This window comes from Talpa occidentalis, unplaced genomic scaffold (assembly GCF_014898055.3).
Source record: "Talpa occidentalis isolate TD23 unplaced genomic scaffold, MPIMG_talOcc4v2.1 talOcc4.5, whole genome shotgun sequence".
Classification (NCBI taxonomy): domain Eukaryota; kingdom Metazoa; phylum Chordata; class Mammalia; order Eulipotyphla; family Talpidae; genus Talpa; species Talpa occidentalis.
The window spans coordinates 48,993,049-49,008,604 of NW_023604861.1; the positions used below are offsets into that span (position 1 = coordinate 48,993,049).

The 15,556-nt window shown below is 40.8% G+C and overlaps 1 protein-coding gene across 8 annotated transcripts in view; it reads left to right on the forward strand.

Moving 5' to 3' along the window:
• The first annotated feature begins 1,599 nt into the window (after window positions 1-1,599).
• The window catches only part of TEX26 (testis expressed 26), a 33,932-nt gene continuing 19,975 nt past the window's right edge, over window positions 1,600-15,556 (forward strand). The window contains exons 1-3 of one of the 8 annotated variants that reach the window (XM_037527120.2): window positions 1,600-1,748; window positions 7,574-7,655; window positions 14,692-14,857. In XM_037527120.2, coding sequence (XP_037383017.1) covers window positions 1,685-1,748; window positions 7,574-7,655; window positions 14,692-14,857 — 312 coding nt within the window. In that variant the 5' untranslated portion in view covers window positions 1,600-1,684. Of the gene's footprint in view, window positions 1,749-3,048; window positions 3,240-3,582; window positions 3,662-7,570; window positions 7,656-14,691; window positions 14,858-15,556 lie in introns of those variants that run through there. The other 7 variants (XM_037527119.2, XM_037527116.2, XM_037527121.2 and 4 more) reach the window with 7 other exon arrangements.

Here is a 15,556-nt window from a genome sequence, read left to right on the forward strand (position 1 = left end):
TGACTATTCACCTAAGTTTCTATTTTAAAATAACCCCTCAGGGCCTCCCCAGTGGCACAGCGGTTGAGCGCTGGGTTGCGAAGCTGCCCGCGGCCTCTGCAGCGCCGGTTCGATCCCCGGCTGCTCCCCGACCACTGGAGGAGGGTCCCGCATGGCACGCAGACCTCTCCTGCCGCCCGCTGCTCCCCTCAGCAGTGTACTTCGGTCCTTCTGCCTGCTCTGCTCCCCGCTCTGGCTCTGGTGAATTCTCTCATCCTCCCGCGCTTCTGACTGTACCCAGTGCTTTATAAAGAAAGAAAGAAAGAAAGAAAGAAAGAAAGAAAGAAAGAAAGAAAGAAAGAAAGAAAGAAAGAAAGAAAGAAAGAAAGAAAGAAAGAAAGAAAGAAAGAAAGAAAGAAAGAAAGAAAGAAAGAAAGAAAGAAAGAAAGAAAGAAAGAAAGAAAGAAAGAAAGAAAGAAAGAAAGAAAGAAAGAAAGAAAGAAAGAAAGAAAGAGAAAGTAAAAAACTCTCCAAAAATTTGTTTACAAATATAAATAAAATAAAATAACCCCTTCACAGATAAGATGGCTGGAAGTTACTTTCTAAACATGGCACCTGTATCCTCCAAGGTGTACTTACTGTCTCCTCTTGGCACCCAAGTGGGTAGTAGCTTTTCCCAGCCAGGAGGCAGTCAGTATTACTAACTATCTACTATGGGTCAATTTACTGGTTAGTTGCAAAGAATACAAAGATGAAATTATCTCCACACAAAGGGTCAGACAAAAACAGACTTTAAAACCAGCCCTTGGAAACTGACCATAGATCTGAGGCATCTGGGAGGGGAGAGAGAGGAAGAGGGGCAAGAGGGAGAGAGCACAATGGACTGTGGTGAGGACTGTGGGTGCTTTGGCTGTGGGAGGGCTACCTACCTGAAGGAGAAATTCCATACTGTCAAAAAATTAAACGGAATGTAAGACAATAGTATTTCATTTAAAAATATTTAATATATCAAACCTCCACATTCTGGGAAAACTCTGACATATATGTGAGTAGAAGAACAATTAAATCAACAATCACCAAACACGAATGTCCATGCCTGGAACGTGGCCTGGTGAAGAGAAAGGCATCGCAAACATCCCTGTCCACTCCTGTTTCTAAGCACACTTTCTACCTTCCTGCCTGCTCCCAATCCCTCTTCAGGGATGCTCAGCTTGCTAGAGTGAAACTCTTCTTGGAAATCCTGGTTCTAGTTCTATTGATGCGAGATTTCTTGTGATCTTGTCTTCCTGCTTGTTGCCTAATTACTGCAAGATCCCAGACAACTTTACCCACATTTACTTAAGCTGAGAGTTATGCATAAGTGAAAAATTTGCAGTTGAAAATCTGAATATTTTCTATTCAATAACTACTCCCCCTTTTGCTCTTTTTCCCAATGTCTAATACAATTCACAGGAAAGTTTATTTCAAAACTGTACAAACACGTTTAAGTACCCATGTCATTGGAAACTCGACTTTTTGCCTTTGCACCCCCTGCAGCCCCTGACCTGGTTAAGGATTCGAAGACGCTCTTGCTCACACCTTCGCCTCAGCACAACTGCGAACTGATCCGCGTCGCCATGGAGACGCGTCACAAAGCATCAGCGCGCGGCCTCAGCACCGGGTCCAGCTGGAGCAAGGGGCTCTACAGGGCCTCTTCGGGTAAAGAATGGCATTGCCTGGGCTGGAGGCTCCACACACGTCTCAGTGTTGCTGCCAGGAAATTTCACCAAGTAAGGCTGGGGACAAGCCCTCCCCGCGGGGGCGGGGGAGGTTTTTTTGTTTTTTTTTTTTCCCGAGAGAAGGAGTGAGCTGGAGCACTGGCTGTGTGGGTGTTTAAGTGCGTGGGCCTCCCTCTTATGGGTGAAATCCAAAGTAAGGAAAAGCTGGGAGTCAGGGAGCGGGTGTTCATGACTTCCAGCCCTTCGCCAAACTCCTCCCTAAACTGCTCAGGTGATTTTTTTTTTTTTTTTTTAAACCACACCTACGGTGTATCTGACTAGGAGGGCACAGGAAAAACTGACTAGTGCCGTTCCCAGAGATCAAGGTCAAAGGCAAAGAAGAGAACAGAGACAGCTGGAGTTGTGACCCCCACGCAGGATCTGGGAAGCACAGAAAGTATCTAACACAGGGAAGCCGCCCCCAAGAAGGTCTGCAAAGGACCTTTTGGCTGTGGCTTTAGCGCCCAGGCTGGGAGCAATGACTGGCGTTCAACTCGCTTTAGCTTTTGCTGGTCTTTCCTTCAAAATGATCTTGCATTTAGATGTAATGCCTTTAATACTAATCTTGCATGCAAATGCAGCAGGTTTACTAACCCAGCTTTTTGTGTCAATGGAGGGGAAAGTTGTCTTGCTGGATGCCAAGTGGCATGTTCACTGTGTAATTCCAGCACAGTGGCCTTTCTTGTGGCAGTAATAACTCATTCCTGCAGTCTGGCTGAGTAATTGTGATTCCACTGTGGCTACATAGCAATGGGAACTGTTCAGTTGCAAGTATCTTAGAATTGTAGTCCCATGAGAGTGAATGAAATAGGGTATTTTCATTCCATTCATCCCCTTGTAAGTTAAGGACGAAAAATAAAAAATGCCTCATTAGAACAAAAAATACTTATAATGACAAGTTTCTAGATAATCTCAAGGCAAAGTGGAGAGACAGAAGAGGGTGAACTTCCTACCCAGGATGACCCCCGCCCACAGATGCATCCCCCCATTCCTTTTGAATCTCCTCTCTTTCTATTTCTAGCCACTGTCTTTGTTTCTGTCCTTGTCTTCCCCCCACCCCACCCACCTTCTTATCTGGAAATGATGGTGTTGTCCACAACTTACTCTTTTGGGTTCATATCCTCTACATGAGCTGTCACATCCTGCCGTAGAGCTTCAGGTCTACACAACGGTGCTAACTATCAGATCTTTACCTCTAAATGGGACATTCAGTTTTCAGACTAAAACACTCAGCTGTATCACACAATCCCATTTGGATATCACAGAAGGCTCTCAGATTCAAAATGCACAAAATTTCACTCTTGTCCTCTAGACTCTGCAAGCTCAATGAAAAGGGTTCCAGATGCTCAAGAAGGGGGCAGCTTCACTGACACCTCAGTTTCATCACCAGGACTCACTAATTCTACCTCCAAAATTCTCCTTCCTCTGGGTGTTTGAATATTCACATCTAGACTTGGGTCTTCCCTCTGTAGCTGTTGCTGTAAGTGTCATCTCGACTACAAGGTGAGACTGATGTGTCACTGTCAAGCTTTGGTTCAAAAATAGAATGAGTTGATGAGCCAACTGCTATTGAACTATTATCTTAAATGCTGATTACTTCCAAGGACAGCCATAAATTACCACAAACTGGTGGCTTAAAACAACAGAAATTTATTCTCTCACATTCTGAATGTTGGCATGCTGCTCTCCTTCTGGTGGCTCTAAAGGAGAATCTCGTCCAGCTGCTGGTGGCTGTGGGCATTCTCGACTTGTGGCCTCACCACTCCAGTCTCTGCTTCCATGCTTCTCCACCTCTGTCTCATCTCCCATTGCCTCTCTATTATAAAGACATTGAAATTGCATTTAGGGCCCATCGGATAACCCAAGATGATCTGCTCATGTCAAGATCCTTGATTGCATCTGCAAAGACCCTTTTTCCAAATAAGGTACCACCCAAGATTCTGGGGGTTAGGTCAAAGATGTATCTCCTGGGGACTCCGTTCGTTTTACTACAAATGCTTTAAATTGATCATCTATAGTCCTCACAACAATGTTGTGAAGTTACAGTTATCAGATATTGTTAATACCTGCTTTATCATGTTATTGTGGGAATAAAATGAGGTAACATTCTGTGGAAACACTTTGTAATATGTGAGATGATGTACACACACATGTTGTATAAAACACATTTTATAATGTTTATAAAACTTATAATTGTGAACAACTCCAGAGATGTTAGCAAGGTGAGTGCAATAGAGCCTCTCTGCAGCAGGATATAGGAGGGCAAACTTGGCCTCACTGACCTATGGTGGACCATTTCTCCCCTGCTACACTCCCATTGACTCCTTGTCATGTCCCTCTCAGATTTTCATACCTCATGCCACTTCCTCTGTAAAATGTTTCCCTCCACATCCTCCTATGTTTCCTTGTCAAAGTTCTTCTGAACTAAGTCCCAGTTCAGATGCTACTACTCTGAAGTTTCTCCTCCTGCCCCAAGTGCCCTCTCATCTAAGCAGAAAGGATCGCACCATCACCCAGGATCCCAGGGCACAAGGGACATCAGCATATTTATAAGCTGTGCTTAGCGATATTTGTGATTTCATCTACTGGCCTGTGCGTTCTTTAAGGCCAGGCCAGGACCTCGTGGCCCACTGCCTAGCATGAGGTTTGTTCTTTGGGACAGGCTTAGGATTTGTTTGTACTTAAGCGGTAAATAGGAGATGGAAAAAAGAGCCAGGCAGACAGAATTACAGGAGAGGTAGCAAAGAGTTACAAAGATATTGAGATACTTACCCAAAATAAGGGCAAAAGAAACCCTTGACACAGAGAATGCATTGGAGACAGATTTTTATAACAGATTTCTATAAACATTCTGATTATAGATATTTAGTATTATTTCTGAAAATGTAGAGAACTCATTCTAGTATTATTTCGTTTTTACAACATTTGTCAATGGAAGTCAAAAAGCAAAATGACATTGGCTTCCCCGGTGGCGCAGCGGTTGAGCGCTGGGTTGTGAGGCTGCCCGCAGCCTCTGCAGCACCGGTTCGATCCCCGACCCGAACGCTGGTCGAGGGTCCCACATGGTGCGCAGACCTCTCCTGCCGCCCGCTGCTCCCCTCAGCAGTGTACTTCGGTCCTTCTGCCTGTTCTGCTCCCTGCTCTGGCTCTGGTGAATGCTCTCACCCTCCCACGCTTCTGACTGTACCCAGTGCTTCTATCAATCAATAAATAAATCTTTAAAAAAAAAAAAAGCAAAATGATACTTGACAAAGAAGAGGTGTAATAAGGAAGATTATTAAACACGAAATTAAAGAAAGGTAGACCAGAAACTAAGTGTGTGTCCTTATGTTTAACGCAGGTGGGTTAGAATTAGGAAGCAAGAAGACACTTCTAGGTCTGCACTTATGTAACGAGAGGGAGAGAAAGTCTGGTCTCAGATCCTAGAAGCAACCTGTTATGTCCCCTGGCCCTGCAGCTTTCTGGAATAGGCACTCAGCAACAGAAGGCCTCCAGGCTCCAGTCTGTTCTTAAAGGAGAAAAACCCCAGCCCTGGGAACACTGAGTTGTGTAGCTCGCCCCATGATTTACTGGGAGGTGCTGTCAGGGACATGATATGATCAGGGCATTTAATATAGGTAAGATCTGAGTTAGGTTCATGTTGTATGTCTTGGGGAAAAAGGAGAAGTGTTGTGCTATCTCTGTGTTGAGGATTTTTCCCAATTCTTCCAAGAGTGAAATGCAGCGATTTTGATCAAGTTAAATGAAGCCTGCCTTTAAGAGCAGCACTGTCTCACTTACGTCTCCCACTTACTCTCCCACACTTGAAATTCTCTTAACAAAGAACATTTAATTCTGCTACTAAAATAAAATGCTTTAATGCATAAAATGATTCCCAGTAAAGCAGGAGTGTGACAAGATAATTCTCATAGAGTGGTGTCAGAGGGCAGACCAGGAGTCTGTAACCAGAGAGGGAGAGGGGCATGCAGGGGCTTGGCTGTGGCAGTCTCTAGGTGTAGGAGAAACTCAACCAGTGTGAAGGCAACTGGTAAATCTTCACAGATAAGCAGATCCAGCTGCCTGGCTGGGCTCCCGGAGCCTGTTCAATTAATCAACGAGACCTGGGCGGCAGGGAGTGGGGAGGACATGTGGACGTCAGCAGGAGAAGGGCAAAGATGAAAGGTATGGTCTGTTTGCTCAGGCCTCTCCATGCAAGGCAGTGGAAGTTGAAGAGGTATTTTAGATACTTTACAGCAATTGTTTTTTGAATTCATGAGTGTGAGCAAATGCCAGCAATGAAGTGACTGACTGCAGTGTCTAGAAGTCAGCTAACAACCCCCAGACCAGAGTTTAGCCATAAAGGGGACATTTAAACCCAGATTCTAATGGAATGTAAAAAGCAACAGGTAGGGCCTCCCTGGTGGCGCAGCGGTTGAGTGCTGGGTTGCGAAGCTGGCCACAGCCTCTGCAGCGCCAGTTCGATCCCTGGCTGCTCCCCGGCCACCAGAGGAGGGTCCCACATGGCGCGCAGACCTCTCCTGCCGCCCGCTGCTCCCCTCAGCAGTGTACTTCGGTCCTTCTGCCTGCTCTGCTCCCCGCTCTGGCTCTGGTGAACTCTCTCACCCTCCTGTGCTTCTGACTGTACCCAGTGCTTGTATAAATAAATAAATCTTTAAAAAAAAAAAGATTCTACAAATATCATTAAAAAAAAAAGCAACAGGTAACTGTTGGCTATAACAAGGGAAGGATGACTGATTTAAATTTGAAATACATATTCCCAAGAGATTTGGTGGCACTCTGTCACCAACGGAGGTTGGCTCAGATCAATGCTAGCTGTGGCTAGCATCTACCTGATGGCAAATTCTCTGTCCTTGCCCCCCTAGATCCTACCAGGAGCATTAGCCTTAGGCAGCCCCTTCCTCCCCTGTAAACACTTTCTTCCTGTGGCTGTTAGGATGCCGCATACTATCCGTGTTCCTCTCCTCTCAGTGACTACTCTGCCTACTACCTTTACTGGCTCCTTCATCTCCCCAACCTCTGATACGACCCCAGACTTAACTTTTGGACTTCATCTCCTCTAACTATGCTCCTTTGCCTGTTGATCTCATCCACTTTAAATAACACCAATACCACAGAATCTTACACAGTTAATACAAACATGAATTAGAGCTATATCCAATGAGTTGGGGGGGTTCCAAAAAGACACTATTGTCACGGTAGAAGAAAAGGGCACTGTTTAATATGAGTGCATTTTTGTAAAAATGGTGAGAACTGAAGCCTAATATGTCAATGTATTTGCATATGCATATATAAACCTACATGTGATTATAGCAGCAGGTGTAAAAGTAAAAGGTACAGCTGTTAACATGGTGTAGGGAGGAAAGGAGAGTGATAATACAGAGAGGAAGAACCAAGGAATAGGTGTCCCGGATAAACCTTGACATGTAAAACATGAGCCCTGCTGTATAAAATCACCTCATATGTTCAATATGTCTAATACGATACATGAAAAGCTGGTCACTAAATAATAGTGAGCATCTTTTCAATGATAGGATTTCAAATGAACTTTCTGCTTTCTATTTTTATGCATTGCTTGAACAAGAATTTTAGAGAAAACTAGCATGTATGTATTCTTGAGAAAAATAAGAGACCTGCTTTTACTAAGGGAGGAAACTCAGAAATTAAATTGAGCTTTCCCTCTCTCCTAATAGAAGGCACAAGCTTCCCTTTATTCCTTTAGACTCTAAATCTGATCCAAAATGTTTTTCTCTGGCAAAATCATTGTAATTATTAAAATAACATTTGATCAAATTGTGCTGGTTTGCCACATTTAAAACTGTTCTATTATGCTTTAGCAGGTGATACCAACTGGGATTCCTATGCCACCACGATGAAGACTGCATTCACACCCAAGACAGGAGCAGTGCCTGCCTTGATTCGGTAGATCTTTATTTGAGTCAGGTTGATTTACACATTCTAATCTGTTCACCTGTATTCTATTATTCAGAATCCAAAGACAATAAAAAAAATAATCAAAGAAGGCTTACACAAAATGCATTCAGTTAGGACCTATGGCATGTGCAGCTCTCCTCCAAGCATCAAAGAGAGATCCCCCTTCCAACAGTATCCAAACCTCCAAACTAGGAAAATTAATGTGGATTCTTCATAAAGTTATAAAGCATGCATCATGCTTTATAATAGCTTCAGCATATATGTCAATAGAATTGCACTGCCTAAAACACTGTGTATGAATTGAACCCATTACCTGATACATAGTAGTAGGCAGTCAATGACAATTGAATGAATGAATGCTATCACTTCCATCATCAATACTAGTCTTGGAAGCTGAAGGAAGGTGCAATCCCCTTCCTTCCTTACCCCCACATCTCCATTCATTGTTTGCTAACGCAACTAGGCTTGTAACTTCTCCATTTCCATCTGAACTGAGGGTCGTGGGAGCCTCCATCCAGTGGATGCCCCTCTAAGCTCCGGGAGGGGTGAGGGAGAGTGGGACCAGGAAAGCCATGCCGTCTTTCATTGGATCAGTTGTGATGGGAAATCAACATGGGGAATCTTCACTAACCTGTGTTTACTCTGTGAATTGTTTCCAATAAAGAGGATCTTTTCACCTTAGAAGTTCGAGTTATTGAGAAGTCAGATGAAGTATTGGGAGACAGTGGCTGCAGAGTAAGACAAGGGTGGGTTCTTACTCAGCTCTCTGCTTTAACCCTTATCATCTCTGTGCCTCAGGCAAGTAACAAGCTACCTGTGCTCAGATTTATGGCTGGTGAAGTGGAAATGATGACGCAGGCCCATGGTGGTGGCTCCGAGCACAGAATGAAAGCACTGCAGTGACTAGCACAAAAGACTTACTTAAAATGTTTTCATTAATTTTTCCCCACAGCACAATATATGACAGATTTCCAAAAAAGTGCAGGGGCTGCAAGGCTTCTGATTTCCGAATTACTGTGTATCCCGCTGAGTTGCATTGTATCCCTTAACCAGGAGATGTATCATCTGACAGTAATGATTATACCAGCTTCCCAGACAGAAACACAATCTAAAGAAAGAAACCTTTGGGCTGAAAGCCAAAAACACATGGGTGCTTACTGAGTCTAGGTCAGTGGTCTATAAATTCACATTTTTTCTCTTCATAGGAAAGTTTTAAATTAAAATAGCTGCAAAAGATAAAATTCCCATTCCACCCTAAATATTGATATTTTAAAATAAAACTATTGAGTCATTTCTTTAAATAAAACCAATGGGTAATTTAAACACGTGATCGAATTGAGAACACAATGATCCTTTAAAAAAATACAGAAACACACCTTTTAATAGATAATTTATTTCATTCCTAGTGCTTCTTGAATGCCTATTCCCACACCACTTCCTCAGCTGAATTTTACCCTGAGGTAATATGTTTAAAAGCAATTTATTGATCATTCCATTGTACTTCTTTACAAGTGTTTCAGTACATTAATTGAAATTAATTTTTAAACATGTTATATGACCCTAAGTATTGAGCTCTCACAATTATTTTTAGTATACTGCTGGCCAAAGCAATTTTACTACAAATGTAAATAACTATAAAAGACAAAAAGTAAATTTTTAAAAACACATCTTAATGAGATAAATGGGGCTGTTTTGTTTTCAATTAATTCTGTTTATGTATCCAGTTTTGAATGTCATTGTTTTTGGACTAAGACCACATTCAGCATCACAGGTTTTTGCTCCTTTTTTTTTTTCAATTTATACATGCTAACATTGGGAGGCCTTCCTCACATAAATAAGTAGATGTGAACGAAGTGAGTTTTCATGTAGCATTGTCACTCAATAGTTTGAACTCTTTCTGAGTTCTATGCCAAAAATTACAAGGTGATTTTCAATAACTGATCAGCTGACAACTTGGTTTTTTCAAAATAAACAATTAGATGATTTGTCATCCAGTTATTGAGTTATTCCCTATCTCATGTTTTTCTGGGAAGTATACTTCTCAGAAAGGCACATCTTTACAAATGACTATTAAATTACATCTGTTACACTTTCACTTGGTGGAAACTTGTTTGATATTATATAACCAAAAAGGACTTAGGAAAATAGGAACATTAATTTCAATAAATGTTTCCAGTCCAATCTTATTTTTGACAAAATGCTCTTATCATAAAGTACTTTAAATATATTTTTATCAGGGCCTCCCCGGTGGCACAGCGGTTGAGCGCTGGGTTGCGAAGCTGCCCGCGGCCTCTGCGGCGCCGGTTCGATCCCCGGCTGCTCCCCGACCACTGGAGGAGGGTCCCACATGGCGCGCAGACCTCTCCTGCTCCTGCCGCCCGCTGCTCCCCTCAGCAGTGTACTTCGGTCCTTCTGCCTGCTCTGCTCCCCGCTCTGGCTCTGGTGAATTCTCTCACCCTCCGGCGCTTCTGACTGTACCCAGTGCATGTATAAACAAAACAAACAAACAAACAAACAAATAAATAAATAAAACATGCCTCTATAAAATATATATATATATTTATCAAAACCTTGGAGTTGAAGATTTAACTCATGCAATTTACATCATGTTTATCTAGTGATAAAATTAGTCTCTGTTGTCAAACCAACAAGTAGAGTTAAACTTACTTCCTGTGACAAAATATGACTATGCTTCTATTTCAAGTAAATGTTAATATGTGTTTTAAGGAGTATTATGAAAACTACTAATAATTTATGCAATGAATATTTTAGGAAAGATTATTAAATGTAGACAAGAAGTATAAAAAGATTCAGGTCTAATAAGATTAATTATATCCAAGTAATACAAAAAATGCAATGAAACGTTGTAGTTAAAATGTGTGTGCTGTCTGTAAAGTGAGGAATGTAATTTTAAAAGATGAAGTTCCTCAGTTAAATGTTCTCATGTAGAACTTTGGTACTTTACTTTGGAAAATAATTTAATCGTTACATATAAAAATCAGAAACAATTTCATTAATTTTTATATACACAAAATCAAACATTTACTATGCATTTAATGAAATTAATATTATATATGCTAAAAAATTAATTGTTCTGACAATCTAGCATATATTTTCATGTTTGACTACATATTTCATAGGTAAGATAAAATGAGAACTGGCTAAATGGGAGTATTTCATAATCTGGGTGGATTTAAAAAAGATTTAAATACCTATTGAATAATAAATACAAAATCTAAAAAATACCATAAGATTTTTATCACCAGTCAGTTTTATACCAAGATCTTTAAAAAGTTGATAATCTTAGATTCCAGGTGCTTTAAAAGAGTCTGCGTTGCCAATTTGTGCTGCTTCATTGACTCAGAGATATTTTTCTTTCCAGCAAATGACATGTCCCAGAGACTTAACAAATGTTTTAATTTAAAAAAGTTGAAAAACGGTTAGCTTTAAATACATGGGGAAAGGGTCATTTCAGCCATTCCATGTTTTCTGCTCTCCCTTCAGAGGCCTCTCCCTGAAGAAGGATGTACACTTGGTAATTGTTAGATGGAAAACCAGACATTGCCTCAGTCACATCACCACACAATGTACAGTAGTCTCCCCTTATCGACAGAGGATACCTTGGAAGCCCCCAATGGATGCCTGAAACTGTGGAGGGTACAAACCTTATATATCCTATGATTTTCTTATACATACATAGCTGTTATTGACTGAAATATTCACCATTGTGAAGCAATTCAAAAAAGGTTTTTAAAGAGGATATTCAGAGCAAATTCAGGGAGACAGCCTTCAGATTTCTCTGAGTGCTAGTCTCATTCTTCAAAGGTTTGGTTCCAGTTTATATCACCATTTGTGTAGCTGGGCTACATGCACAGAAAGGACACATAATTCCGTAACAGAGATAAAGCAGACATCTGTTTGCATTCTTCATTCATGATAAAGGAGGATGCTGTGTATAATGTAAAATGATCTCTTACCCTATAGTCAGATATTATCCATGTGGGGGAAGGTGCAAGCATCAAGGCTTAGATTTTTTTTTTTTTTAAATACTAGAGTGTTCCTGAGATGTGAGGGGAAGACTGTGTGGCCAGCTGCTCATTTCTAGTTCCTTCCTGTAGCCACTTGCATCTGGAGGGGGGATAGGGGTGTTAGACTTGGCCCCAGGGCTTTTGCATTTAATTTGGCCACAGGCTTCCTCACAGCAAACATCTCCCACTGCCTCCAGGCTTCTGTAGCTGTTCTGCATTGTTTTCAGAGCACAGACATCTCCAACAGACAGTAGATTTCTTCTTTTAGTCCACACTATAATAAAGTTTAATTTATAAATTAGGCACAGTAAGAAGTTAACAACAATCATAAAATTTTATATCATAACAAGTTATGTGAATGTGTTCCTCCCCAAAATACCCTATTGGATATAATATTCAGACCATGGTTGACCAGGGTAAAGGAAGCAGTGGCAAGCAAAACCTAAGATAATGTGGGACTACTGAGGTAGCGACATTCAGAACACCCCACATAGCCCCTCACTGTCATGCCTGGCTTCGTGCTCTCAGAAATATGCATCAGACCTAGTGTGACAAGCCCAAGGCACTTGTGTGGGACTTGGGTTACAAAGCAACTATCCTGAAGCCACTCTGACAAAGTTTCCCTCTATTGGGCACTCTTCCAGAGGTTGGAGGCTCGCATGCTGGAGTGAAATGCACTTAGTGAAACCCTGTGTGAACTGCAGAAGGGAGAGAAGGGACCCAGATAGACGTGTAGGTTTGCTCTTAGGTAGATGCAAGCTGGGAAAGAGTGTACTGAGAAATGGAGGTCTGAACATCGACTCTGCTAAAGCTTCTTGTGCAGTGTTCCTCTTGGAAAATCTTCGTGTGCCTTTGATTACCACAGATTGATTTAGGACCACAGTCCCACTTGACCCTACGCATCTGGATGACAAGTAAAATAATCCATCACCCAGATGTATCCCGCTCTCTGGATGTTGGTTTCTTGCAAATATAACTAGGACTGAATCCAGCCCTCTTTTTAAAAGTAGTCAACATGAAATATTGTAGACATACAACATACAATGAGTATCCAGTTACCACGCTGCTTTAATAATCGACAACCTGCAGGCACTTCATGGATAACTTCCACGCAGCCTTCCCAAAGGATGACGTTGAAGCAAACTCCAGGCAATCAATGTATCATTTCAATTCTACATGTTTTTCCTGTATCTCTAAAAAATAAGGACATCCTAATAATATATAACAGTGTTATTATCTCAAATAAAAAGCATTTCTTTAATATCAAATAGCCAATTCTCTATCAAATCCCCCAATTATTTAATTATTTAATTATCTTATAATTAAAAACAAGCAACTGATTCAAAACAATCTAAATTAGGTCTGCATGTTGCATTCCTTCCTCCTCTCTTTTTTTTTTTTTTTTTTTTGAGACATTCTTTGCAGAAGCAGCATCGCTGCTCTTGATTTTCCTCTTTTTGTGTGTTTCCTGTAATCTGAAATTCCAAAGATTTCTGACTCAGGTTGGGTATTTTGGCAAAAATATCTAATAGACAGTGGTGTAAATGTTCATCCACAGCATATAACATCTGTTGGTCTCTCTTTTTGAGCTATGGTTAGCAACTGCTGGTCCTTACCTTAGGAATTTGCAAACCAGTGGTATGCTAATATTTTTATTTATCCCTTTTATTAACTGGAATATTTCTGTAGAAAAAAATCCATTTACACTGAAGGTACTGTATGTAGAGTAGAGGACTTAGGACTTAAAAATTAGAAATTTAATATATTTCAAATTGCTGCTCTTTTATATTTGATTTAAGGCCTCCCATACTTTGGTTAAGAGCCGTCCTAAAATATAGGATTGCTTCTTCTCGGAGGAACCTGGGAATTAATTTATTTCTGACATTAAGTCTTAAGCTAGCCAATCTTTAAAAAACTGTCATGAGAGCTTGTTTGGAGGTTCTAGCAGGGGAGCGCAGCTACTCGTATACCCTCGACCGAAGACCGGTCCGTCTCTATTCGGGGAAGGCCGTCCTCTTCGACCCAGCGCGCAGCTTCGGGAGGGACGCACATGGAGCGGTGAGGGAGGAAGGGGACACCCACCTAGCCAGCCAGATCAGCCGAATCAACCCTGGCGATCAATGGGGTGACAGATGTCGCAGCCAGATCGCCCTCTGTCATGACATATGAAAAAATGTTCAACATCACTTGTCATCAGGGAAATGCAAATCAAAACTACCATGAGATACCATCTTACACCAGTGAGAATGGCACATATTAAAAAAACTAGCAACAACAAATGTTGGCGAGGTTGTGGAGAAAAAGGAACTCTCCTGCACTGTTGGTGGGAGTGCAAACTGGTCCAACCACTATGGAGAGCTGTGTGGAGATTTCTGGACCTACTAAACATAGAGCTTCCATATGATCCAGCAATTCCACTCCTAGGTATTTACCCAAAGGACACAGAAACATCAATTCCAAAGAACACCTGCACCCCTATGTTTATAGCAGCACTATTTACAATAGCTAAGCTTTGGAAACAGCCCAAATGCCCAAAAATAGATGACTGGATCAAGAAGATGTGGTACATATATACAATGGAATATTACTCAGCATTCAAAAAAGATAAACACATGCAATTTGCAGCAACATGGATGGCGCTGGAAGGGATCATGCTCAGCGAAATAAGCCAGAAAGAAAAAGAAAAATACCGGCTGGTCTCACTCATAGCAGGAATCTAGAAAACTTAAATAAGGGACCAGGAAAATGAATAACTATAAGAAAGTGAAAATCAAAATCAACAAAAAACTATGAACCAGAGACACTTTTTGGGGGGTGGGGGCCGGGAGGGGAGGGATTGGGGTCAGAATGGGGCATGTGCAGTTGTATGGGGGAATATAAAAATAAAATTTATTATTTAATAAAAAAAAAAACTGTCATGAGTAAAATCAATTGACATGTGTAGAGTCCTGAGATTTGGTATTTAACCCTTTAATTTCCACTGTCTTTTCTTATAGTCAAAAAAGTATCAGAAGATTAGGATATACATACTCACTTAGCGACCCTATTCCCAATCAGACACAGTACAATGATGAGTATGTTTGGAAATCATATTCTAAAGAAGATTTGATCAAACCTGGGACTTCAAGAGGAATCAAGAACCACAAATCTCACTACATTCAAGTAAGATAATATCTACATACCTGTTGAATTTAATACTGTATCAAAACCCATAGGAATGAAAGGTTTTTTTTTTTAAATCTATATCAAAAAGTCCTTCATCTTCTACAGTATGATTCTTATGAGACTATTTCTTGGCAACTGTTTCACATTTCTGTCTATCTACTTCTCCCTATCTCCTAAATTTACAAAAAATTATAACTAAAGTGGAATTCACACAAAAAATTAACTATTTTAATATAAACAACTTACTGGCAATTAGTACATTCCTAATGTTGTCCAACCACATCGATCTCATTTCAAAACACTTTCATTGTCCCAGAAATAAACTCCATACCCATTAAGAAATTATTGTCCACTCCCCTCTCCTCTAGCCAGACAACTACCAATCCATTTTCTATCTCTATAGATGACAGATTCTGGGCATTTCATATGTAGAATCAGACAAAATGTGACCTATTATATCTGACTTCTTCCACTTAGGGTAATATTCACTTAGGATAAAGACTAATGTATTCTTCATCAGTATTTCATTCCTTTTTATGATTGAGTAATATTCTATTATATGCATATACACTAATTTGTTTATCTGACAATGGGCATTTTGGTTGTTTCTGTCTTTTGGCTATTATGAATAATGGTGCTATGAACAGCTATATACAAATAGTCGCACTTGGTACTATATATTTTCAAACCACAGGC